At 33.6% G+C, this 25636-nt stretch overlaps 1 protein-coding gene across 1 annotated transcript in view; it reads left to right on the top strand.

Annotated features, from left to right (window-relative positions):
• The window catches only part of CCDC132 (coiled-coil domain containing 132), a 139247-nt gene that overhangs the window by 37350 nt on the left and 76261 nt on the right, over window positions 1–25636 (top strand). The window contains exons 10-14 of the mRNA XM_012647392.1: window positions 1935–1977; window positions 3405–3503; window positions 7187–7327; window positions 21580–21712; window positions 24410–24497. Of these exons, the coding sequence (XP_012502846.1) occupies window positions 1935–1977; window positions 3405–3503; window positions 7187–7327; window positions 21580–21712; window positions 24410–24497 (504 nt within the window). The remainder of the gene's footprint in view (window positions 1–1934; window positions 1978–3404; window positions 3504–7186; window positions 7328–21579; window positions 21713–24409; window positions 24498–25636) is intronic.

The raw sequence follows: 25636 nt of genomic DNA on the forward strand, positions 1-25636 counted from the left end.
AATGAGTGTTTCATTTGCTCTACGTCCTTGCCCACATTTGGTGATGTCATTTTTAATTTTTTAAATATATTTTTAGCCATGCTAGTTATTTTTTACTGTGTTTTTAATTTGCATTTCTTGAGTGACTAATGAACTCGAGTGCCTATTTATTTGTTTATTAGCCAGGGGGAGCCTTTGTCAAGTATCTCTTGAAGGCATTTATCCTTTAGTTTTTTTCTGTTCCACTGATCTGCTTATGTATCTTTATGCCAGTACTACACTGTCTTATTGCTGAAACTTTATAATAAGACTTTACCTATTTTAGTATATGTCCCTTAATATTATTCTTTAAGGTTTTTTTTTTGGCTATTTTTAGCCCTTTGAATTTCCAGATAAATTTTAGAAGCTGCTTGTCAGTTTTTACAAATTAAGAAAACGTTTTATGCGATTTTGATTAGAATTTCAGTTATTCTAGGAGATCATTTTGCTGAGAACTATGTTGAAGGTTTTAATCTATTAACATGGTATACAAGGGCTGTCTGGAAAGTATCCAGCCATTGTTAATATAACGAGAATGGTTTTTGCAACATTGATGTAACCTGGCAGCCAAGGAGACTGGATTGGAATGTGCTTGTGTAAACAGTGACTACTTCACTGTACTAGTCAGTGGGGCGCTAGACGCTGTTGAGTGAGCATAGGTACTGTGTGGCTGTCGCATTCAAAATGACTGAGTGAGTAGAGCAACAAATCTTCATCAAATTTTGTGTTAAGCTTGAACATTCCTCTGAGGAAACTATTCGGATGATTCAGAAGGCTTTTGGGGATGATGCCATGAGTGCAGCGCAAATAAAAGTGTGGCACAGATGCTTCAAAGATGGTTGAGAATCTGTTAAAAGTGATCCATGTTCTGGAAGGCCTGTAACAAGCAGAACACCTCAGAATATTGAACGGGTGTACGGGTGAGGTTAAATGCTGGGAGAACTGTGTGAGTTCCCAGGGTGCCTGCTTTGAAGGGGACCGAGGCGTCATTGTCCTACGTACAGTGTTTCTTGTATCTTCTTCAATAAATGTCTCTATTTTTCATTTACATGGCTGGATACTTTACAGACAGGCCTTGTATACCTCATATATTTATATATATACATATACCATATGTATTTAAGTCTAATTTGTTTTATCTCAGTGTTATATTGTATGTTTATTAGACTTACCCCAGGCATTGGTGTTTTTACATTGTATTTTTTTTTTTTTTTTGAGACAGAGTTTCTGTGTTGTCAGCCTAGCTCACAGCAACCTCAAACTCCTCGGTTAAAGCGATCCTCTTGCCTCAGCCCCCCAAGTAGCTGGGACTACAGGCATGCGCCACCATGCCGGCTAATTTTTACTGTATATATTTTTAGTTGTCCAGCTCATTTCTTTCTATTTTTTTAGTAGAGACGAGGTCTTGCTCTTGCTCAGGCTGGTTTCGAACTCCTGAGCTCAAACAATCCACCTGCCTCGGCCTCCCAGAGTGCTAGGATTACAGGCGTGAGCCACCGCGCCCAGCCTACATTGTATTTTTAAAAAATTCATTTTCTTGTTCTTTGTTCCTAATATGTAGGAAATTAATTTTATTTTTTAAATTTTACTTTCTATTTAAACTATACTTTTTATCTTTAAAAATTGCTATAAATTTTCAGTTCTTAGTTTTGTCTGTAGATTCTTTAGGATTTTCTACTCACATAATCCTGTTGTTGCTAGTCATGACTCTTATTTCTTCCCTTCTAATGCTTTTCCTTTCATTTCTTTGTCTTGCCTTATCGCACTGTCTGTGGAATCAACAGCACATCTTACTGCTCATCCTGTGGATCTTTGAATTTGTTGATTTTTTTATTTAGCTCGTATGTCTTGTATATTAGCACTTAGTTTGTCTATTTGAAAGGTAGACTTGTTTAACTCTGTGTTTTATTTAATAGTGAACTGAATTCAAAGCTGCAAGATACTTTAGAACAAATTGAGGTAAGAAGGATTATATCATAAGTTATATGACTTTTTCTTTTTACATGTTTTTGAATAGCATAGGTATAACATTATGTTTTGGCTTTTATGTTATTACCGGTGTTTCTAGATCACTATACTTTGTTGTTTTTCATCGAAATGTCTATGTGTGGTCAAGTTAGTGTTAATATACTTGTAAACTCATAATACTTTCGGAATTATGGGATCTCAAAACAGTGTTTGAGAATATCACCATTCTCAGAAAAATCTCCAGACTGTTAGTCATAGGTATGTTCTCATGTAAATTATAATAGCCAAAATACTTTTCCATGTATTAATTATATTTTGATTATCAACTACTCTTTTTTATTTTAGTGAGTTAAATTACTTATGAGTAAGTATTGGCTGATGAAAACCCTCCTAAATTCCTAAACCTTATAATGATATCTCATACAGCTCATCAAAAATGTAGAAACTGGAAAGGAAAAGATGTGTCATTGTGAGCATGAAGCTTTGTTTTTCTTCCTACATATATTTAGATTCACTTGGCAATCTTTGCAAAGTAGGGTATAAATTTTAATAAATTTAATAAGAATTATTTGGTTTCTTCTAGTATTTTATTTTATTGTTTTCCTAATAAGAGTACTTATAAAAATTAAAGTTGGAATTTCAAAGGACCTTTTATGAAAGTAGTTTTTGATCATAGATGCATTTATTTGTTAATTGTAAGAATGCCAATTTATTTGATAATCAAAAAAACAGCTACTTTAAGTCCCTTAAGTAAACAATTCCCTGAATATTTTTAATGAGGGTTTTCTATTGAGAGCTCAGTATTTCTTTACTCATAATATACAGTATTATTCTATACTTATATAGAAAATTATTATTTAGAAATGAAGTCACTGAAAGAGAAACCCATAAACAAAGTAGTATATATTTAGATATATAAGCTTAAACTTTGAGTTTTGTATTTTTAAGGTCTATGTATTTTTTGGTGAGAATTACTTTTCACTGATTACAGAAAGATTGTTTTGTTATTTTTCAGTAGTCCCACCAATTTTGTTCATTATATTATGTTCATTATAATGAAAAATTATATTTTAGCAGATGCCTGAGGAAACATAAAGTAAAAATAAAAAATAAGATTGCTTAAGAAACGATTGCATTTATTTTGTTTCCTTTGAAACACTAGGCATGAGTTTCATAGCAGAAACTCCTATGTTGACAATGTTTCAGTAAACTTGATAACTTGATTATAGTAGCTAATAAATTACAATTTACAAATTATTTGTAATTTTATTTAAGCCTTTTTTACTATTAAATCTAGTGTGATAGCAAATATATTTAGGTATTAATTAAAGGTTAGAGATTAGTCTTAGTATTTTCTTTTCATTGCCTTAAAAACATAATTTCTTAACTACCTCTTTCTTCCTCTTTTAATTACATAGGAACAGCTGGATGTAGCTCTTTCCAAAATCTGCAAGAATTTTGACATTAACCATTATACAAAAGTTCAACAAGCTTATCGACTTCTTGGAAAAACACAGGTTTGTTTCAAAAGGATATTTTCTTTTTTCCTAATCACTGATCAGTTGACCTTCATGATTAAGTCTGAATATTATTCATGTAGTGCCCTTAAATTTCCTTTAACAGAGTACATTTTTCTGCTGAATTTAACAATGGTAGGTAGCATGGTTGTTCACATAGACTCAGAGTGTATGTAGTGTGATTAAAACATTACAGAAGTTTGTTTTGAACTATGAAGTATTTGTCAGGTTTAATATTCTCTCAATTTTATGTAGGTTTTTAAAAAGTATTAATATATAAGATAATTTAATGGGAGATGATGTGTAGTCCCTTTTATCTCAGCTCTTGGTCCTGAAACAGGACTTTTTAATTTGGGACTTCATGGATTCCTAGATCGGCCAGAATGACTGCCTCAAAATATTATGTAAACTTTGTGCATTGTGTACATTTATCTGTAAAACAGGTCCATTGCATTTATCACATTTTTAAAGGGTTCTGTTAGCTCCAAAATGCCATAACTTTTTTCAAAATGCATGGCTTTGTATACTCCTACTGTTCAAGGGCTTCCTTGAAAAACTTGAAACAAGGGCCATGGTTTGAAAGTTAATTGTATCTTTCGTGTGTACAGGATTATACATTTATCTATACAACATTTAACTGATAGACATAAATGTTTTCTTCCCTTAAATGGTATCCTCCTTTAGAGGGAAATTTAAGACTTTATCCAAACATTTAAACTCCATTTACATTTTTAATTCTGAATAAAGAAATTTGGCCGTTTATTGTTTTCATGTCTTAAGCCATACCTAAGAAAAAATCCAAGAAGAAAGACATGTGGCAGTTTTGAGGAGTGTGTTTAAAGGCTTCTAAAAATGGGATTATAATTTCTCATTTCCCACATAAAGTTAAGTCTTACATTCCTTAAATATTTCTTGTTACCTACTATGTGCATTACTCCAGGCCCCTGGATTTAGACCTTCATGTATCTTACCTTCTAGTGAGGAATACAAGCATTAAAGACATACAGGGATACTTTATTTTATTCTGCCAACCAGCTATTTCTCCATCTCTCTCCCTCTCCTTGGGCCATCCTATTCCCTGAGACACAACAATATTGAAATTAGGCCAGTGAATAACTCCTACAGTGGCCTCTGAGTGTTCAAGTGAAAGGAAGAGTGACTTTAAATCAAAAGCTAGAAATGATTAAGCTTAGTGAGGAGGACATGTTGAAAGTCGAGACAGGTCGAAAGGTAGGCCTCTTGTGCCAGTTAGCCAAGTTGTGAATGCGAAGGAAAAGTTCTTTTTTTTTAAAATTTTTAATCATTATAGGTATATAATAGTTGTATATCTTTACAGGATACATGTACTATTTTGATACATGAGTACAATATGAATTAAATCAAGGAGGAAAAGTTCTTGAAGGAAATTAAAAGTGCTGCTCCAGTGAACACACAAATAAGCAAGCAACATAGCCTTATTGTTGATATGAAGAAAGTGTAAGTTGTCTGGATAGACAATCAAACCAGCCACAGCATTCCCTTAAGCCAAAGCCTAATCCGGTGCAAGGTCCTAATTCTTTTCAATTTTATGAAGGCTGAGAGAGGTGAGGAAGTTGCAGAAGAAAAGTTTGAAGCTAGCAGAGGTTGGTTCATGAGGTTCAAGGACAGGAGCCTTCTCTGTAACATAAAAGTAGAAGGTGAAACAGCAAACGCTGATACAGAAGCTGCAGCAAGTTATCCAGAAGATCTGGTTAAGATCATTGATGAAGGTGGCTACCCTAAACAACTGATTCCTAATGTAGATGAAACAACCTTCTATTGGAAGAAGATGCCATCTATGACTTTCATAGCTATAGAGAAGTAAATGCCTGGCTTATAGCTAGAGAGAAGTCGATGTTTGGCTTTGAAGCTTCAAACGATAGACTAACTCTCTTGTTAGGGGCTAGTGCAGCTGGTGACTTGAAGTTGAAGCCAATGGTCATTTACCCGTCTGAAAATCCTAGGGCTCATAAGAGTTATGTTAAATCTACTCTGCCTATGCTCTACAAATGGAACAACAAAGCCTGGATGACAGCACATCTGTTACAGCATGGTTTACTGAATATTTTAACCCCCTGTTGAGATCTGTTGCTCATAAAAAAAGATTCCTTTCAAAATATTACTGCCCATTGACACTGCACCTGGTTACTCGAGAGCTCTGGTGGAGATGTACAAGGAGATCAATGTTTTCATGTTTGCTATCACAACAGTCATTTTCCAGCCCATGGATCAAGGAGTCATTTTGACTTTGAAGTCTTATTATTTAAGAAATATATTTCGTAAGGCTATAGCTGCCATAGATGGTGATTTCTCGGATGGATATACACAAAGTGAATTGAAAACCTTCTGGAAAGCATTCACCATTCTAGATGTCATTAAGAACACTTGTGATTCATGGGAGGATGTCAGAATATCAACATTAACAGGAATTTGGAAGAAGTTGATTCCAGCCTTCCTGAATAATTTGGAGGGGTTCAAGACTTCAGTGGAGGAAGTCACTGTAGATGTGGTGGAAGCAAAAGAACTAGAATTAAAAGCAGATCCTGAAGATGTGACTGAACTGCTGAAATCTCATGATAAAACTTGCATGGATGAGGAGTTAGTTCTTATAGATGAGATGGAATCTACTGCTGGTAAAGATGCTATGGACATTGTTGAAATGACAACCAAAGATTTAGAATATAACATAAACTTAGTTGATAAAGCAGTGGCAGAGTTTGAGAAGATTGATTCAAGTTTCGAACGAAGCTCTGTGGATGAAATGCTAATCAAACAGCATTGTAATGTGTAGAGAAATCTTTTGTGAAAGGAAGAATCAGTCAAATGTGATGTACTTTATTGTTGTCTTATTTTAAGAAATTGCCACAGCTACCCAGCGTTCAGCGCCCACCACCCTGATCAGTCAGCAGCCATCAACATTGAGGCAAGACCTTCCACCAGCAAAAAGATTATGACTCGCTGAAGGCTGAGATGATCATTAGTATATTTTAGCAATAAAGTATTTTTAGGTTAAGCTGTGTGCAGTGTTGTTTTTTTTTTTTAAGACATAATGCTATTGTACACTTAATAGACTGTGGTATAGTGTAAGCATAACTTTTATATGCACTGGGAAACCAAAACATTCATGCAACTCATATTGTGATATTAGCTTTATTGCGGTGGTTGGAACTGAACCTGCAATATCTCTAAGGTACACCTGTAAATGAATGTGATGTCAGGTGGTAACAAGTGCTTCAAAGAAATACGAATCAGGAAATGGATGCAGTGATGGAAAGTACTGATTTATATAGGTTAGTCAGGAAAGGTTCTATGAGAAGGCAACCATTGAGAAGTGTTCTGGATGACATAAGAATGATTATCAGATGGCATATGGGATCCAGAGGCGTGATTATGCACGTATGAGAAAGAGCAGGATGAGTACCAGTTATAAATACAGAGCAACAGAATAGTGATCATGACTGATTTATCTTGAGCGTTATGTGTTGTGGTTGTGTGAAGGGTTATTTGCAAATAACCTACATTACAGTTATAATTCTGGGAATAATAGTGATCTTTGTGCTATAGATAGAATTGGTAAAGATGTTTTTCCTGTGTTTTTCCAATGTGTTGAAATGTATTTATATTAATAACATGAAATTACGTTGTATGTTTTTTTCTGCCCATAGACAGCAATGGATCAACTGCACATGCACTTCACCCAAGCCATCCACAATACTGTGTTTCAAGTTGTTCTTGGTTATGTGGAACTATGTGCTGGAAACACAGACACAAAATTCCAAAAGCTGCAATATAAAGATCTCTGTACAGTATGTAGTAACTTAATTACTGTTCATATGTCTGTCTTTTAGTTTTTAAATTCATATTCCCTTTTTCTTTGCACCTCCCATTTCAGGATGCTAATAAAATAAAAACAAATGTTTGCCAAAAGTTTTTTTCTTCTCCCATATTGTTCTTTTCCTTATAGAGAAACTGGAGAACTCAGTCATTCAAACAGTAGAGGTTACTGAGATTGGAGTGGAGTTGCTTCTAAATTGACTCTCTACCTTCTCTTCATTTCTTTTACCCTTCTCTCTCAGGCTCTGAATCCTCTTCCTTGATTGCATCTAGTGTACTCTGAGTAATCATCGTTGCTGGTTTTCCTTACAGATTTTCAGTCAGTCTTTTCATGTGTAGAAGTGCTGTCTCTGTCAGCATCTGTAACCAGCTTTTCCTTTTCATTCCTAAAGAAACATCGATCTTTAGGTAATATAACCCAACAAGTGAGAAGCAGACTGATTTGGGCTCTATTTAGAAGTGGGTTCTACTGATGCATTGATGTAGAGTGTGAGGAAAAGAGAATGATAAACAGCTGGAAGAATGAAAGTGTCATTTGCTTTTACAGGGAAGACTGGGAAGGAGCAGAACTGTAGTGGAAAATCAAGAGTTCTGTTTGACATTTAAGTGGACTTGTGGAGAAGGCAGTTGGATAAAAGAACCTGGGGAGATCAGGGCTGAGGTTATAGATTTGGGACTCATCAGCATCTACTGGTATTTAAAGCCATAATTTTGGATAAGGAGGTTGAGGAAAAAGGTGTAGATAAAGAAGACATGAGGGCTGTGGGCTTTGTGACATTTCAGGGATTAGCTAGGGGAGCAGAGACTACAAGAGTCTGAGAAGGAGCAGCTAGCTGTATAGGAGGAAGACTAGGAGATGCTGGTGTTATGACAGCATGAAGAAGGAAGTGTTTCAAAAAGAATGGAGTGTAAACTTATATCAAATGCTGCTGAGAGTCTGAATATGGTGATATTACAGAATTGAGCACTTGATTTGACAATGTAGAGGTCTTTTATCACGATCTCCTTCATTCTAACCTAAGAATGCTCTATGTTTCTCACTAGAGACATCCTTGAGTTTTCTCTAATGTCTGCTCAGGAAGTTATAACAATTCTAGGAAGTAGATATCTATTCTTTTTTGTAATTATGTCCAGGACTTAGAGTGAAATTAAGTTAGTCTTCATTCTTCAACAAGTTTCTTTTCAAAAGTGCTGGTTATCTATTGGGAACTGGAGAAATTTTCTTACTTGAGCTACAGCAAATATTCTGGAAGGGTGTGGTTATATATGATATATTAAAGATTAAGTTAATAATGACAGTGGGTGGTTGTTAACATGGCTAAAAATGTCTTTTTAAAATAATGTTATAAATCATGAGGATTGTTTTATAAATTTTATGATTATTAACTTCAAGTGTGATATAGTTGTGTAATTACATTTTATTTTTATTTATTTATTTATTTTTTTTGAGACAGAGTCTGGCTTTGTTGCCCAGGCTAGAGTGCCGTGGCATCAGCCTAGCTCACAGCAACCTCAAACTCCTGGGCTAGAGCGATACTCCTGTGTCAGCCTCCCCGAGTAGCTGGGACTACAGACATGCGCCACCATGCCCGGCTAATTTTTTCTATATATATATATTTTTAGTTGTCCAGATAATTTCTTTCTATTTTTTTTAATAGAGACGGGGTCTCACTCTTGCTCAGGCTTGTCTCGAACTCCTGAGCTCAAACAATCCACCCTCCTCGGCCTCCCAGAGTGCTAAGATTATAGGCGTGAGCCACCGCGCCCGGCCTGTAATTACATTTTAAATATCCAGTTTTAAGTATATCCCTGATTTGGTAAATATTAATTTTAAAGTGTGTTATATATGAATTGACAATATATATTTTTAAATTAAATATCCAATTAACTTTATTGTTTGATTCTATTAATGTTGCTATCACTACTGGGTGATTTAAATGGTAAAGCAATTTATTACAAGTTAGTGATTTTTCTGTTAAAGCAGAAAATAACTCTTAAAATTAAAATGAACATTTTAAACAAATTAGGTTTGTGTCCATCCATCTTTTTTACTTTGGTTTTATCCAATTGGGGGTGTGCGGGGTGTGTGTGTGTGTATAATTGTTTTGTTAACACTTTATATAAAAGTATAAAAGTATATAAGTTTTAAAAGTAAAAAACATACTGTGCTTATGCTTCTTGACGTCCTCTGCACATTTATATAATAGTGGAAAGTTGTGCTTGGCTTATACATTTTAATGAACAAAAATAGTGCTCAAGGTAAATGTTTACCATCTCATTATGTTGCTTCTGAATTTCTTTCACTTTTTAAAAAAGCTGACTGTAAAATAATCTTTTGAAGTAGCTATATATATTTAAATTATCAGATAGTAAATACCTGTCCTTCCATATTTCATCTTGGGTTAAACGCTCATTAAAATTACCCCCCAGAAACTTCAGGTCATTATTATAAAATTATCCATATATATGTAATAGTGGGTGAGGTATATGTAATTATATAATTAAATTAAGGAAACAAATGATTTATTAATATACTAGAGCTTAATCATAGAAAACACACACAGCAGCAGGCACATATATTATTCATCCAACACAGTTGTGCATTTTTGGTTTATATTCAAGCTGTGCTAAAACATTAGTCACAGTACTTTTGGTTTGAAGTGATGAGAATAGTAGCAAATGTTAGTGATGGTTTCATGGAGGAATTTTTTTTGAAGAAAATAGTTAACATAATAAGGTGAAGATCGTGATGCACATTAAGGTAGCCCATTTTCTTTGGCACTATTCTCAGTAAAAAATTTGGGAAGTTCAGAAATTATTTCACACTTCCTAGAAATTACCCAAAGACTTCCAGGCAGACAGGGATGCAGAAATCTCTTTGAAATCTAAGTGTTAATTTATTTCATAATATTGAGTCATATTTGACATGTTTAGACCAGGTAAGATTAGGAAGAAATTATTTCTCACCAATTCTAGTTATTATTTAGTTAGATGACACGATGTGAACTTTCAGTAACTGAGTTCTATAAAAGATGATGATTAGCTCAGGAGAGGAAAACTAGAGGGAACCCTTAGAAGTTGAATAAATAAGTTGATGAAAAGAAATTTAAACACATTTTCCTGGTGAGAACAAATAAATATCAAGGCTTTGCAATTCGTAAAGGAGCCTTGTAAGAATGTAACCTTAATTTTTCAATATGTGGCAGTGAGAAATCATTTTAGCCTTTGATTAAAAGTAACTGCTAATAATTATTGAGGGTATACTTGTGTGAGAGCTCAAGTGTGTGGCAGTGGAGGGTCAGGTAAGCAAGCAGCAGCAGAGTCCTCAGGAGACACGTGGGGGTGTTGACTGTGGCACATTTTGGAAATGTGTAGAAAGCCTAGGCATTTTGGCAGTTTATTTTCTGTGTACAGTAGCAGTATTTTGAAGGAAGTCCTTAATCATAAATAGAGTTTTAAAATAACATTGAAAATTAAGATAGATGGATGGTACAGAGTAAGAGGGAGATGGAATTCCTGTGAACGGGAAACAGTTGTGCTTCCTTTGAATGGAAAACAGTTATAAATGAAAAGAGATAATTACTTGCTTGCTTTATTCATAGTATTATTTTAAACCACTCTCAGATACCAGTCTAAATGAGCTAGAGTGAAATTTAACTAATTTGTAAAAAAAAAACCCTTTAGAAAGAAATCTGGGGCAAAATTAGTATTCTGTTTTTATTTACCCTAAAGAGAACCTTAGAATTCTTAAGGCCAGCAGCATTCTGTTCCATTGTGAAATGTCTGCCATTCGTTTCCTTTCACCATTGCTCAGAGTTTAAAAGTTTAGTTGGTTTTGAGCTTTTCAAGTCATTTTGCAATTGAATGTACTTTTTTTCTTTACTAAACCATGTTTTCTAAATGATTTAATTAGAAGCATAGTTTTTCTTTTTATGGTTTATCTTTCAGTCTGCTGTCCCTGCTTTTTCTGAATGTATTGACTTACTGTTTCTTAGACTAGTCATTTATGTTCTTTTAAAAAAATGGATACGTTATTTTGAAGCCCAAATAAATGGCTGCTATTTAGCAGAATTTCAAAATGAGAATTTAATTTCATTCATTTCTTGAAAGGAACAATGTAAAGGGTCTTAGTGGTAATTTTATTTACTTAAAAAATTAAGCCTTGTTTGTATTTGCATTTATATTTTGATGTACCCTACATATTTACACCAGTTTATGGAGAGATTTATAGACACCATTTGGAAGCTTTTTATTTGGTGACCTTGCAGAGTAACCCTTTGTGGGTTATTTGAAAGTTTATGAAGTATTCATCGGGTTTTTTTTTTTTGAATAACGTTTCTTTGGCAGGCTGATAGATTTCCCTGGAGAGCTTATTTCAAGATGTTAATTAGGATGTTATTGATTAATTTTAGGATACTAGAGTTGGCTAAGCTGGCTGAAGTTTTCTCAATCATTTTTCAGTTGTTGATTTCTCATTGGTCTTAATGAGTTCAGAATTCTGTTTTTATGATGAATTGATGAAGTAGTAATACTTTGGACAAAAATATAGTGTTTCTTTTAGAAAAAACTTTTTGAAATCATTTCAATATGTGTTTTCACAGTGTCTGGTACATTGGAGGTGTTTAGTAAATGTTTCTTGAGTAAATTGGATTGCAGTGTTTATCTCTGATTGGCATGGCGCTGACACAGGTCAAGTCTGATTAGGTTAACTGAGAGAGGAAGAAAAGCCGACATTGGGCCATCTTTTCTGTGCCATGCACTTGAGCAGGTGCTTTATATGCGTACCTTGTAGAAAGACAAACTGAAGACTAGTCTAATATTTCATTCTTCTAGGCTTTTAAAGTTTAATTCTTATAAATAATATTTTTGATATTGAATTATAATAACTCAATGTCAATTTTTGGAGTTAATAATTGTAAGACCTCCGTTGAAGATATAGTCTATTTTAGATATTCATATAAAAACCTAAAGACAAATTCCTCTTTTGAGTCAAAAACATGTTTCTGTTCCTAAATTCTCAGGAGACTTTGTTTGTATTGTGAAGAATTAATGCATTTTCTCTCATCAGATAGTGTGAGAGTATGCTGACTCTCTTTACTATAGATTATAAGCTGCCAAGAAGTTCAAAGCTAAATTTAACGTTCATGTGTAGAACCCATCTCATTTTGGGTTCTCTATAGAATTAACTGCCTCTTTATCTCTTTTCTAACTGTTTCCGACTTCTTAAACTGGTCTGTTATTTACGTGTTTTTATGCCACTCACAGTCTTTATAGAGTTAGGCATAGTATAGATTATATAAATAGTTGCTCAAATTAAGCAATCATTAATTAATATACTTTAAGAAATATACATATTTTAAATTATATAACTTTAAAACAATTGCAGGAAAAGAGATAAAAAGAAGAAAAAAGTTATATATGTCTGCATGCAAAGCTGGTTCTTCTATTAATAATATGTATGTAAGCAGATAGCTTTTAAAAGTAGCTGCATACAGTGTTTTATAACATTTTTCTCACTATGTTATAAACAATTTTCCATTTCATTAAATATGCTATCTGCATAACTTTTAATGGCTTGACAGTATTTCAGTGTAGGAGTTCCTGTGGATTAATTAACTAGTTTTCTGTTCTTGGATATTTATGTTATTTCCAGCTTTTGTCATTATGAACAGCACTGTAGTAAATATTCTTAAAGCTAAATCTTTGCACACATCTTTAATTATTTCTTTAGGATCAATCACGAGAAATGAAATTGCATTGTCTATCAAAGGTTACATTTTAAAGGCTTTTGGTTTGTATTTCCAAAATTGCCCTCTAGAAAGTGTGTTTCAATTTACACTCCTCATCAGCAGTGTCTGCTTTTATCTCTTTCCCTGAACACATGCATGCTGATTATTTTTATTTAATAGCTTAATTGTCAGATACCAGAAGACAGCATATCAAAAATAATTTGTGTTTCTTATTACTCAGGCATATTTGGGATGTTAAGGAAATTAAACTGGGACATCTCATTGATTGTTAAGATTAATTTGGTTGACTTGGTTGGATAGGTGAGTGGACCTTTCCCTTCTTGCTGAATGCTACAAATTTGAATATTTGGTCAAAGAGAGAAACCTTTTCAGTTCAAGGAATTTTATTATTTACTTGAGAGCTTGCTCAGGACAGTTTTAGAATGAACTAAGAATTTAGCTGTCAGATTTATTCTTGTATGTATAGTGCTTAAGTCATTTTCCTGTATATAAATTTATATATTTATTTCTAGATATTTAAGGTAAAATAAAAAGTAGGTTTTGAAATTTTAAAATTAAAAGTTAGTGGTCAGGAGATAGATAAAGCAAGTTTATTCAACTCTTCCTTTTTTCCTGCTATTTACTCTGGATTGTCAAGAACTGTGAAGGGTCTGACATTTTATTCTACTTGCAAACTAATAAGCTAACCTGTTAAGATTTTGTGGATGCTGGTAAAAGATACAAGACTTCATTTTCTTAGCACTCTGACTTGCTAAATTCCCTTGTCATTACTCAGCTTTTGCAACTTTAAAGAGTTTATAATCTGGTAAGGTCACATTAATTATGATCAGGGGTAGAGTAAGAAAAGTTCAAACAGCATAAAGTGCCAAAGGGGTCAACACACCTCTTTAAGCTAAGGAAGGAAAAACTGTATATTTATTGTTAAGAGTAAATGACTGCTTTTGAGTTGGGTCTTAGTTTCAGTAGACTCAACAGGAACAACGTAATCCAGGGATACAGAGGAAATATCATGAACAATGGCATGAACAGGAGAGCACAAGTCAGGTGAAAGGAGCAGTAGGTTGTCTGGATTTCAGTATGGTGGTTTGGTTGTTTCTAGTGTGCCCTGGGACAATGAGTGCATACATATGGAGCACATGCTTTGGGTTGTAGTTATCTGAATAACCAGCCTTTCCTTTCTTAGCTGGTGGTAGAGGGATTTTCCATTTACTCGAAGCTGGCTTGGGTGTGGCAAGGCCTTTCTACTGTTCAAGTCTGAGAATCTTTAAAACTATCACTATCAATGTAATTTAGACTGCGGGGTGATTTTTTTTTTAAATGGGGATTTGGGGTAAAAGATAAAGAGCCAGCCTATTGTTAGAAGATGGCACACAGCTGCCAGCAGAAACAAAAAATAATTTATTGGTAGAAGAACATTTTTGAAACCTGCCAAAAAACTCTATTTTTTATTTGATAGTGTTTTTATATTTAAATACTGCCTTTTTTGTGATCTCAGCACAAGGGGTTAACAGCATTTTATCACTTGAAACTTTTAAAGAAAATTATATATTCTAATTGTACATGCTTTGCTTATTTTATAATATTAAGCTTTCTATTTGATTAAGGCCCTTTAATAGCAATTAGAAAAACCCGAGAATGGTACTAAAAGAGAACTTTCTATTTCACAACTTATCAGTTGTTAGTTCCAAGTTGGGATCCTTTATATCATACATATTACATGTTCTTTATGTGTATATACATGTTTAGTATTAATGATAAAATGCCTGATAGATGAGAATGACTATTTTTTCCCTATGACATATTTGTTTTAAAATCATGTATGAATCTAGTCAGGTTTAAGGAAAGTTTTGCCGAAAGTATATACATATTTTTATTTATGGAGAGTCATAGTCTTTTAGGTTTCAGAGAAACTCTAGGGGATTTGCTTTAACCCTTGAGGTTTAGATACACGAAGTGATATGCAGAAGTCATGACCAAGTCAGTCACAACCCCAAGCCCAAACATGTTTCATCCAGTTCAGTGCTCTTTCCACTATATAGTACCACCTACCTTGCTGGTTTCTAATGGTTAGAAAGTATTTAAGATATTCATTTTTTGTGCAGCTTGGCACTCACAGAAGTAATTAGATACTGGGGGGATCATGTAACTACTTGGCCCAGACACTTTTGTAGGTCCAGAGTTAGCCCCAGGCATGTTTTTAACTCCCTGGGCCCGGTGCTGTTTTGACCAGTAGCATATTTTCAGAAGCCTCTCAGATAAGCGGGAACGCCTGGCAGCTTCTGATGATGTGAGCTCACAGTGCTAACAGCATTCATTTAAAGATACTGATAACCCTTTGTTGTTTTTTGAAATCCATCCATCAGTATGTGTGTGTTTTGGGGGGTCAGGGTGCTAGAAGTTTTGGGTCTCTGCGAGGATGCCAAAACATCTGTTTCCTTTTTGTTTGTTAGGATGTGATTAGAGTGCTAAATTTCAATGTGAAACAAGAACAAAATAATGCATTAAGGCTACCCCTAAGGTTTTTTCATTTTTATGTTTTTATATAAAAAGCATTTTCTTGAAATTTTTGTAGGAATTTGGTAATAGAGATTTCTGTTGGGTGTAAAAGTAAACTACATAATAAGTTAAAGACTAACAGCTTTTTTTCATATTTGCTTCTTTACTTTGCATTTAAAGCAACTTTCAAAACATGATATTCTTTTTTTGTGTCCTTCAAATTCAGAAAGGCTGCTTGTATTCATTTCTGCATTTACACTATTCTTTGACAGTCACCTAAACTTATTGTTTATAATCAAGGTTGAGATGTTGCTGGCTTAGATAAGCTAATTTCATCATTAGCTTATCAAGTGGGTTGGTTGAGATGGTTAATAGTAGAAGTGGAAGGTTCCACCTGTTACTCTGAACTGATAATGATGAGAGATGGGAAATCAGATCAGTGGATTTTGTAAAGCATTAGTCAGGATTGGATTAAGGAGTCTTTTGATATTTGAACTGTGAAGCATCATGGAAATGCTGTGGTGAGCTTTTTACATGTGACATCCAGATTTGTGAATCTTCTCCAAATCATACACCCTATGGTATTTGTTACCTCTTGTGATCACCAAAGTTATTAGAAAAGTACATCATCTCTATAGAGGTTATGGATTTATTTAAAAAATTGGATTACTTAAAATATTCCTTCTCTTCTACATGTTTTTTGAGATATTTCCCAAATACTATATACCTTTTTTCCTCACCTCACAACCTTTGCTGGATAAATTGATGCTACTAGCTTTCAGTTGAAAAATGGCAGTAGAAAATAGCTCTAGAACACAAAGAAATATTTGGTAATTAAATTTCTATTTACCATCTATTCTTAGATTTAAAAAAAATTGTCAAAACATGTATTTAGTTCTTGGAGGTGTCTTACTTTGTGAATGTTTTTTAAATTGACTCATTCAAGACTTTCATTGCTATTTTCAGTATGTGATGTGAGTATAGAACTGGAATTACAATATGATGCTTCTCTGCCATGATATTCCTGGTCTTATACCAGTGAGTCTCCCCTTAATTGGAACCTAAACTGAGTTTCAATATTATTAATAGGTATTTAGTAGTAATCAATAAATAACTTCAACCAGTGATGAAATAGGAAGATCCAAGTATCTCTGACACTGTTTTATGAAAGGTGAAACTGAGATCCAGAATGGTGTATTGTCTCAGGATACGTGACTGGTAAATTGTGGAACTAGTGCCTGCTAGAACCCATGGCTTCCAGTTCCCTGTCTAGGTCTCTTTTTATTATGCTCTGCAGATGTGAATAATTGACATCTGGGTGGAAGTTGTATGGGCTGTTAATTCAGAAACTCACGTTCCCCTTATCGGACTGCCTTTTATTTTTTGATTACCTTTGCAATTATTTGCTTATTTGTTGGTGTCTTTGAATCTCTTTGATTATGGTTCCCCATGTCTGTGTAATAAAATTCTCTATTTGAAATTTGGAGGTGATTTTTATAAAGTAATTAGACAACACTAGTTGTAAATGGTTTTAGCTATGTGGTGTTAAAAGCATGTGAAGCATTTGTCACTGTGAGTTGCCACCAGTTGGTTTTATTACATGGTGGAAAGGGGTCCAATTTTAAAATGAAATGACTCTTATTGCCAAGATAGTCTTCAGAGATTAACATATCTGGGCTTTAATCTATTGAAAACATTCTTTTTTTCTATCCCACCTTGCCTTTTTTCCTTAAACTATTATTGTAGGTGTATTTAGTAAAATAGTTTCTATTTTAGAATATAAATTTAGGCAAGAATCATCTTGTTATCTGGTGCTGGGTATATCATAGTCTTATGTTTGTACATATGAATATATTTGAAGATATTGAAGATAATAAAATTCGAGTTCTTTTGGGGGACTTTTAGTCATGTGCAGTGGTTTAGCTAGATCTGTGAATTATTAACACTTGAATCAGTTTAGTGAGAAAAACTTGCTATAACTTCATTACATAGCTTTGACTTTTTTTGAAAAAAATTCACATATATGTCTGTGTGCATGTATCTCACCCAAACCCATTAAATTTCAACAAATCCCCAAAAGATAACATAGCAAAGGACCTCCCTTTCCTTGAATAAATAGGCAAATAATGTAGCTGGACAGTGGTTGGGTGGAGAATAGATGATAGTAGGTCGAAGTTTTAATTTTCTGGTATGTTAAACTGTGACAAGTATAATAGAAATTATTTGATGGACTATAACACAATTATTTGTAGAGTCATAATTTTTCTTTGAGGAAAATATAGCTAACACTGCCTTTCTCTTATCTACCAGAAAGAATGTTGGGATATGCTTAGATTAAATTTATTTACATAATATAAATATAAATTTTGCAAAGTTGAGTTTATGAAATTTAAAAAAATTGACTTGTAGAGGAGTACCTTTATTTGGGTGGATGATTGCTGAGTTGCCACCTGGAACTTCTTGCGATTTTTGCTTTTCTTTGCCCTCTGCTTTTAGCCTTTTCCTAGCCTTGTGTAATTAGTGTTGGTTTCATTATATGTTTGTGGTATAACAGACAGTCAGGTGTAATTATGTGCTTAAAAATAAACCAAGGAAAAAATATTAAGACTGGTTCATTTAAAGGTAGCAGTTATAAAAGTATGAGAAATTACCCAGAAATATTGTTCACAGCTGCATAGGACTGTTTTGTGTATACAAATGATAAATTATTCTACCAATCTCCTGTGTTTGGATGTTTAGATAGATTTAAATAGTTTGCAATTACAAATAATCCTTTAATGAATAACCTTGTGCGTATGTATTTTCATGTTGTTTGAGGTATATCTGTAAGATAAATTTCTAGAAGTGAGATTGCTGCCTTGAAGGGAAAATATACATGTAATTTTGTTAGATGGTGCCAAACTCCTCTCCTTGGGGTTTCACCATTTTGCATTTTCACCAGCAGTGCATAAGAGTGCCTGTTTTTTCACAGCCTTGCCAACAGAGTGTGTATGTTATCAAAGATCACCAAAGCCAGGTGCTATTAATAGTTAAAGTGGTAAGGACGGGTTTTAATCAGTAATATACTATTGCAATAGGGAAAAGAGTCCAGGTAGAACTGACCTTAACTTTGATTTGTACAAAGGTGATGGAAGAATGAGGAACCGGGGACGGAGTGAGCAGGGGCTTAGTAGAGTCAGAGAAGTGAAAAATTACAAGAAGGGAGACAGAGCCATTGGTCCATGTGAAGCCTATCTGGGCTTACTAACTGGCACCTTGGGTTAGGCTCCTTCCCTCCCACAGAGGCTGGCCCTATCTTTAGGTGTTGGCTGGAACAAACAGTGAATTCTTTTGTCAGCCTTGCATTTTCTTAGGCAGGGACTTTAAAGGGGCCTAGAGTCATCCTAAGGATATGTTCTTGAGCATTAGAAACTATGATAGTGTTCCTTCAAGTTATTTTAGGCCAATGTTCAGGCCCAGTTGAGAAGAGGGCTCAGAGGAGCCTGGCTAGAGTTTGGTTAAGGAGAGAATCCTTGTCAGTGGTCAGCTTTAAAATTTTTACCCATCTGATGAGTGAGAATTTGTATTTTACTGTAGTTTTAATTTATATTTGTCCTGTTACAAGTAAAATTGAACATGCTTTCATGTTTCAGGGCCATTTTTATATCTTTGTGAAGTGTGTTCATGTGCATTCTTCCAATTTTTCTATAGGATTTTTGGTCTTTTTTTTCCCAAAACTTTTGAGTACTTTATAAATGTAGGATATGAGCTCTTTATTGTGAACGTATGTTGTGAACATTTTTCAAGTTTATCACTTATCTTATGACTTTGCTCATGGTGTTTTTTTTTGCTATACAAATGCTGTTTTTATTTTTATGTAGTAAAATTTATTAAATTTTACTTTTATTAACTCTGAATTTCGAGTTGTAATTAGAAAGCCTTTTCTGATATCAAAGTTAGAGTAGAATTGATTCATAGTTTCTTCTAGTGCTAGTATAGTTTTATTTTTTATCTTATCCATTTGGAAGTCATTCTTGTATATTATGAGGAATAGGTCTAATTTTGTCTTTTTCCAGCTGACTATCCAGTTGTGCTAACATTATTTGTGAAAAAAGACTATCTTTGCCTAAGTGATGTGAGATGCCATCTTATCATACACTAGATTTTTTAACGAGGCCAGATCTATTTCTGGACTTTTTTATTGGTTTATTAGTAAATTTATAAATTAATTAGAACTGACATTTTGATGATGTTGAGAATGAGGGATGGCTTTCCATTTGTTCAAGTCTATTTTTGTATTTTTCAGGAGTGTCATACAGTTTTCTTCATGAGTTTTTGATCATTTCTTAAATTTTTTCTTAAAAATTTGATCTCCTTTGTTGTTATGGTAAATGGGGTTTTCTCATTCAGTGGATCTTCTAAATGGTTATGATTTGTATATGAATGTTGGGTTTTTTTTGCATGCCAATTTTATAACCTGCTACCTTGCTGAATTCTTTTATTGTTTGAGATAGTTTTATCATTGATTCTCTAGGACTTTCCAGGTGTGTTATTATGTCATTAGGCGATAGAAATAGTTTTTTTCTTCTTTTTTTATTCTTTTGCTTCTAATTGTTTTTCTAATTGCATTGGCTGATATCCCAGATCATTATTAAATAGTAGTGGAGATAGTAGGAATCTTTGCTTTGTTCCTGACCACAGTGGTTATGCCTTAGAGTTTTCTCATCTTAAGGAAATATCCATCCATTCTTATTTTTGCACAAGTTTTTATTAGAAACGGGTGTTGAATTTTGTCAAAGCGTTTTTTTTTTTTTTTTTTTTCCAGTTGAGATACTTGTTTGGCTTTTCTCCTTGACCTATGAATAGAGTGAGTTATATTATATTAATAGATTTTATAAGATTAAACCATTCTAGCATTGTTGGCATAAACCCCACTTGGGTAGTCTAATTCCAGAGCTTAACTCCTCTATTTTACTATATCCCAGTTTAGTTTCAAAGATTTGACACGCTTATTCAAAAGTGTACTAAGTCATACAAGCTAGTACTTTTATGAATTGCTAAATGAATGTTTTGGTAAATGAGTTTAGATGAGGGAGAGATCATCATTGGATGAAAAAGCTTTTTAAAAGAGTGAGGACCACTACTAATTGTGACATCCTGTCAACCACACCATAGCTACGCTTGCTATATTTTATTTCTGCTAGCTGTTTGTCTTGGAGGGCTTACTTACACCAGAAGCAGCCTTTCAGTGTTTTATCAAGCATAATCAGTTGTGGTGGGTTGATCACAAGCTAAAGAGATGCTAGAAAAATCTCAAATGATGGAGGAAATGCTGTATTATGACAAGTGGGAAGCCTGCAAAATAGAAAAAGAGGGCAGGATGGCAAACTAATTGTTTTTATGAAGGATAAAGAGAGAAAAAATTCATGCATTTCCATTAGGGAGAGATTTGGGATTATGTATGTTTCATAGCCTGTTTATGTAAAACATTACTTTAAAATGTTGTGAGATATAGACTACCTATATCTATAATGATTTAAAAAATTTAGAGATTGTCAAAGGTGTTTGCTTAATTTACACAAATGAAATGGTTGAGTTGTAAATCCTGCCTCCTCTTTGCAAGTTATGATTCAGGTCTAAGGATCAATATGAAGCTGTGTTCGCATGTTTAGAAGCATGTTTTTAAAAAATACCTTTTGGGAAGTTTACGTCACTGTTTATTAGAACACTTGCTAATTCAATAACTTCTTGTAGACTTTATGGTTGTGTGACTACAACATATAGACTGATACTCCTAATAAGTACTAAAAAGCCGTGTTGAAATGGGAATTACTGAAATAAATTTTCTTACCACTGAGTTTTCTCTTTAGATATGTCATTTGAAGAAATTTTCTTAGTTATCTCTAATTTTTGAATAAATTTGATTAATAGCATGTTTTATTATAACTGTAAGTGTTAAACATAATAATTTGAAAATTGGCTCTTACCATTTTCTTCAGCATGTTACACCAGACAGCTATATTCCATGCCTTGCGGACCTGTGCAAAGCACTGTGGGAGGTTATGCTCAGCTATTACAGGACTATGGAATGGCATGAAAAGCATGACAATGAGGATACTGCTTCAGCTTCTGGTAGGAAATTATTTTGATTTTATTTTGAAAATTGAACTATAAATATACCATATTACTGAAGTTAGAAGAAAGAAGGGGGGCAGGCATGCCTTTAGGTTTCTGGGGACTGTAGTATCTATAGGTTAAATCTTCAGCAAAATGGTTTAGCTACTCTAGAAGCTCCGTTACCTTTGGGGATTACCTGGGCCAAAGGACTTTTCAAGTGGCAGATAGTACCACTTTCTAGGAGTGTGTGCTGAGGGCCTTAGGGCTGAATTACTGGGAAAGAGCTTTTTAAAAAAAAAAAAAAAATTATTATTTCTTTAATTAGTTGCAAACTAGGTAAGACATTGATCTGTCCAAAGTTACTTGGAAATTAATGTTAGATGTTCAATATTAATCTATTTTGCTATTTTCAAGTTGGACTAATAATGCTAGCTTCTGAGAATTAATAATTATATTAATACTTTCCATCCTGAAAATACGCATTTTTTTCATTAAAAAATGTTTTAAAATCTTCGTATTTGCATGGAAAATACAACTTTAAATGACCGTGATATATAGGTAGCTAAATAATAAAAACAAGTCTTTGAGAAATTATGTTCACTAGGTATTCTATTTAAATTGCTTCATTTGCATAATTATATATCTTAAGTAATTATCCTTGAACAGTAGCTAACATTAAGTATTCAAAATAGTTTTAAAAGCGATGAAAGATTGGTTTCTGTTATTAGGTGGGTGGAGGAAACACCCAAATCTCACTGTTTGATTAAACATAAGATTTTGGTAGCTTGGAAGAGATAAGTTTAATCTTTGTCTTTACTCATAAGAAGCTCATAGATATAGAAATCAAAAATAAGAGAGGAAAATTTTATGGATGGATTTTCACCCATGTAGAAGTATTATTGAGGAAGGTAAAATAAGGTAGAGAAAGAGAGAGGAATGAGCACTCAGCCAGGATTCCAGACCAGACTGGTTTTACCCAACCGTGATACTCTGAGGTAATCTGAGGGCCTGGCTTCAAGTTTTCACTGCTATTTACCAAAGGTGAGAACGTGAAGAAATTGCTTCATCTTTTTCAGTCTTCAGTTTGCTTCTTAAAATGGTAGGCAGAAAAAACAAACGAAACCCCCCATAGAGTAGTAACACATCTACCTGGCAGGGTTGCTGTAAAGTTTAGAGAGAATGTAAGGTAGCTTACATTGGTGATAGTGAAAGGAAATGGATCCATAGATAATTATACTAATGAATGATGCCTATAGGGCCTTTTTTTTTTTTTTTTCCAAATCTCTGGTTACTTAGGGAATTTCCTAAACTCACTAGATTGCAGTTTTCCACAAAGCTTTTCCTGTTTTGGCAACCTTTGTATTTTTACTACATGTGGATACTTAAGACATTTCAGCAATTTTTTTTTCTTTTCTAATACCTTATTTAAAAGGAAAAGTTTAGAATAGAATTAACACATACTTTAGAATTTAGAGGACATTATCTATATTTTAATCATGGTGAAGTTTGCTTTTTGTTTTAGGCCAATAGTTTACATTCATTTGAGTACTGAGTCAAACTTAAAATTCCATCGGAGCCTTATATACTTAGTCCTCTTTAGTAAAATTCCTTGACTATAATCTATATTTTATGAATATTCAGGTACTGTTATTACCCTAACAGTAAGTTGATAGTATCTAGGACTCTAAAAAGTTACTGGTTCACCTGAAATGAATCCTTTCATATTCGTATTCAGGAATTAAATTGTAAGAATCAGTCATTTGAAAATTATTCTTCACAGAACTTCATAAAACTGAAGAGGACTCTAGAATTCATCTTTTATAGCTCTGTAGTGATATTTGATACTATTTGGTATCCTAACACTTCAGTGTTCTAAAATGAAACCCTAAAGCTGTAGTTCAGATGCACTGCCATAGGCTGCTGGGTCCCTAGCAGCCATACCGTGCATATAATGAGGCTTAAGCTCTGGGAATGCTCAGAGGTAAACTAGTCATGTATATGGTGCCTGGCACATGTGAGGGCCTTTTACTAGTTCTCAGAGGACACCCTACTAGCTTAAAAGGAGATGATAACATACATACTCACCCATTTGTTCCACACAGGTTATTCACACAAAGATATAATATTTTTAATATAAATGTGTATATGTATTTTCAATTGTTTTTAGAGGAAGATTTGTTTTGAGGCAGATCATTGATCTTACCTATTGAACTGGACATTGTTAGGTTATTTATCTGGAATGGATAAAACTATGTATATCATGAGAAATATAAAATATAAATGTATGTATCATGACCTCACTGCCTAAGCAGTTGTCAGTCTGTACTCTTGTTAGCATGCATGTTGATAATTGGGTTAATTGGCCCTATAATATAGCCCTGGCAGCCTGTTTCATGGTCTTGCAGTAGGCAATATATGGACATTGAGAACCTAGTCTCTGGGACCTCACTGACTGAATTGGAATCCCAGCTCCAATCACATGAGCTGAGTGGTCTTTGACATATTTAGCATTTCATGGCCTAAGTTTATCTATCTTACCAAATGGGTTTAATCCTAATAGCTGTTTTTTTTAATAATGCTTTGACTCTATAAATATTGAACATATTTTTGGTATCTTACATAGGCTCATAGTATATGAGAGGTCAAGCATATTACTTGGAAAACAAAAACACATTGAAGTAAATCTAAAAATGTATACCATCTTTTTTCCAGAAGGAAGTAGTATGATGGGTACTGAAGAAACCAATTTTGATCGTGGCTATGTAAAAAAGAAGTTAGAGCATGGACTTACACGAATATGGCAGGTTTGGTTTTTTAAAATTATTTTTTCACAGAAACAATAGAAACCTTCATGTCAAAGTTGTTTTAGAATTGAGTTTTAAAATTTTCTATATTTATATTCTTTGCTGTTCTTTGCAGATTTAATCATGTGTTTTTCTTTGGAAAAAGACTATCATTTAATTTCTGTAATGTAGATGGCAATTATATTGGACTGTAAGTATTATAGCAGTAGGGGGGGAAGTCTTTTAATTTGAAAATCTCCATTGGAAATAATTTAATTAATATATTCCTTGATTGCATTTTTGTTTTAGAGACCTAGCAAATTTTTGCTTTCCTGAAGAAATTTATGCTTTCTTATTGAGCTATTCTGTTTATTTTTATTTCACTTATTTGTATTTCCTTAATTTCCTTTTCTATTAATTTTAGTAAAGGAATAACTAAGTAGGTGACATACATTGGTCAGAATCTAGTATAGAATAAAAATGTTTTCCCAGCCAATGATGTTTTTTGCCCTGAGGGAATCTTAAATGCTTATTGGCTGAATATATCTGTTTTTCGTCTCTTGGGGCTGCTAAAACAAAATACCCTAGACTAGGTAGCTTATAAGCAACAGAAGTTTATTTCTCAGAGTTCTGGAGGCTGGAAGCTGGAGATCAGGGTGACAGCAAGATTGGGATCTGGTGAGAGCCCGCTTCCTGATTCATAGATGCCTTATTTCTGTATCATCACATGGTAGAAGAGATGAGGAAGCTTTCTGGGGTCCCTTTTAGTGTAAAAATTTGTTCCCTTTTTTTGAGAGAGAATTTATCTTCTAGTTAGAAAAGTTGAACGTTTAAAATTAAGTATTGTAGTTTGTTTTGTGAATCATTTGTTCATGATTTTTGCTCAGTTTGTTTCATGGATTCTAAATGACTTTTGTGATAATGAGTAATCATTTGTCTGTTGTTGGGTCTTATTTCCATTTATTTTCAATATGCAGATAGCATTTTTATGAGGCCAAATATTGACCTTTTTCCTTTTGTGAGTTCTCAGTGCTATATTTATTGTTAAAATGTTCTTTCCCAGGTAAAGCTCAGCTAAATATTCATCTGATAATTATAAATATTCATCTAAAGTTGATATTGCTGTGTCCCTAATAACTAGTGTACTGTCTGGAAC

This window comes from Propithecus coquereli, unplaced genomic scaffold (assembly GCF_000956105.1).
Source record: "Propithecus coquereli isolate 6110/MARCELLA unplaced genomic scaffold, Pcoq_1.0 Scaffold108, whole genome shotgun sequence".
Lineage (NCBI taxonomy): Eukaryota > Metazoa > Chordata > Mammalia > Primates > Indriidae > Propithecus > Propithecus coquereli.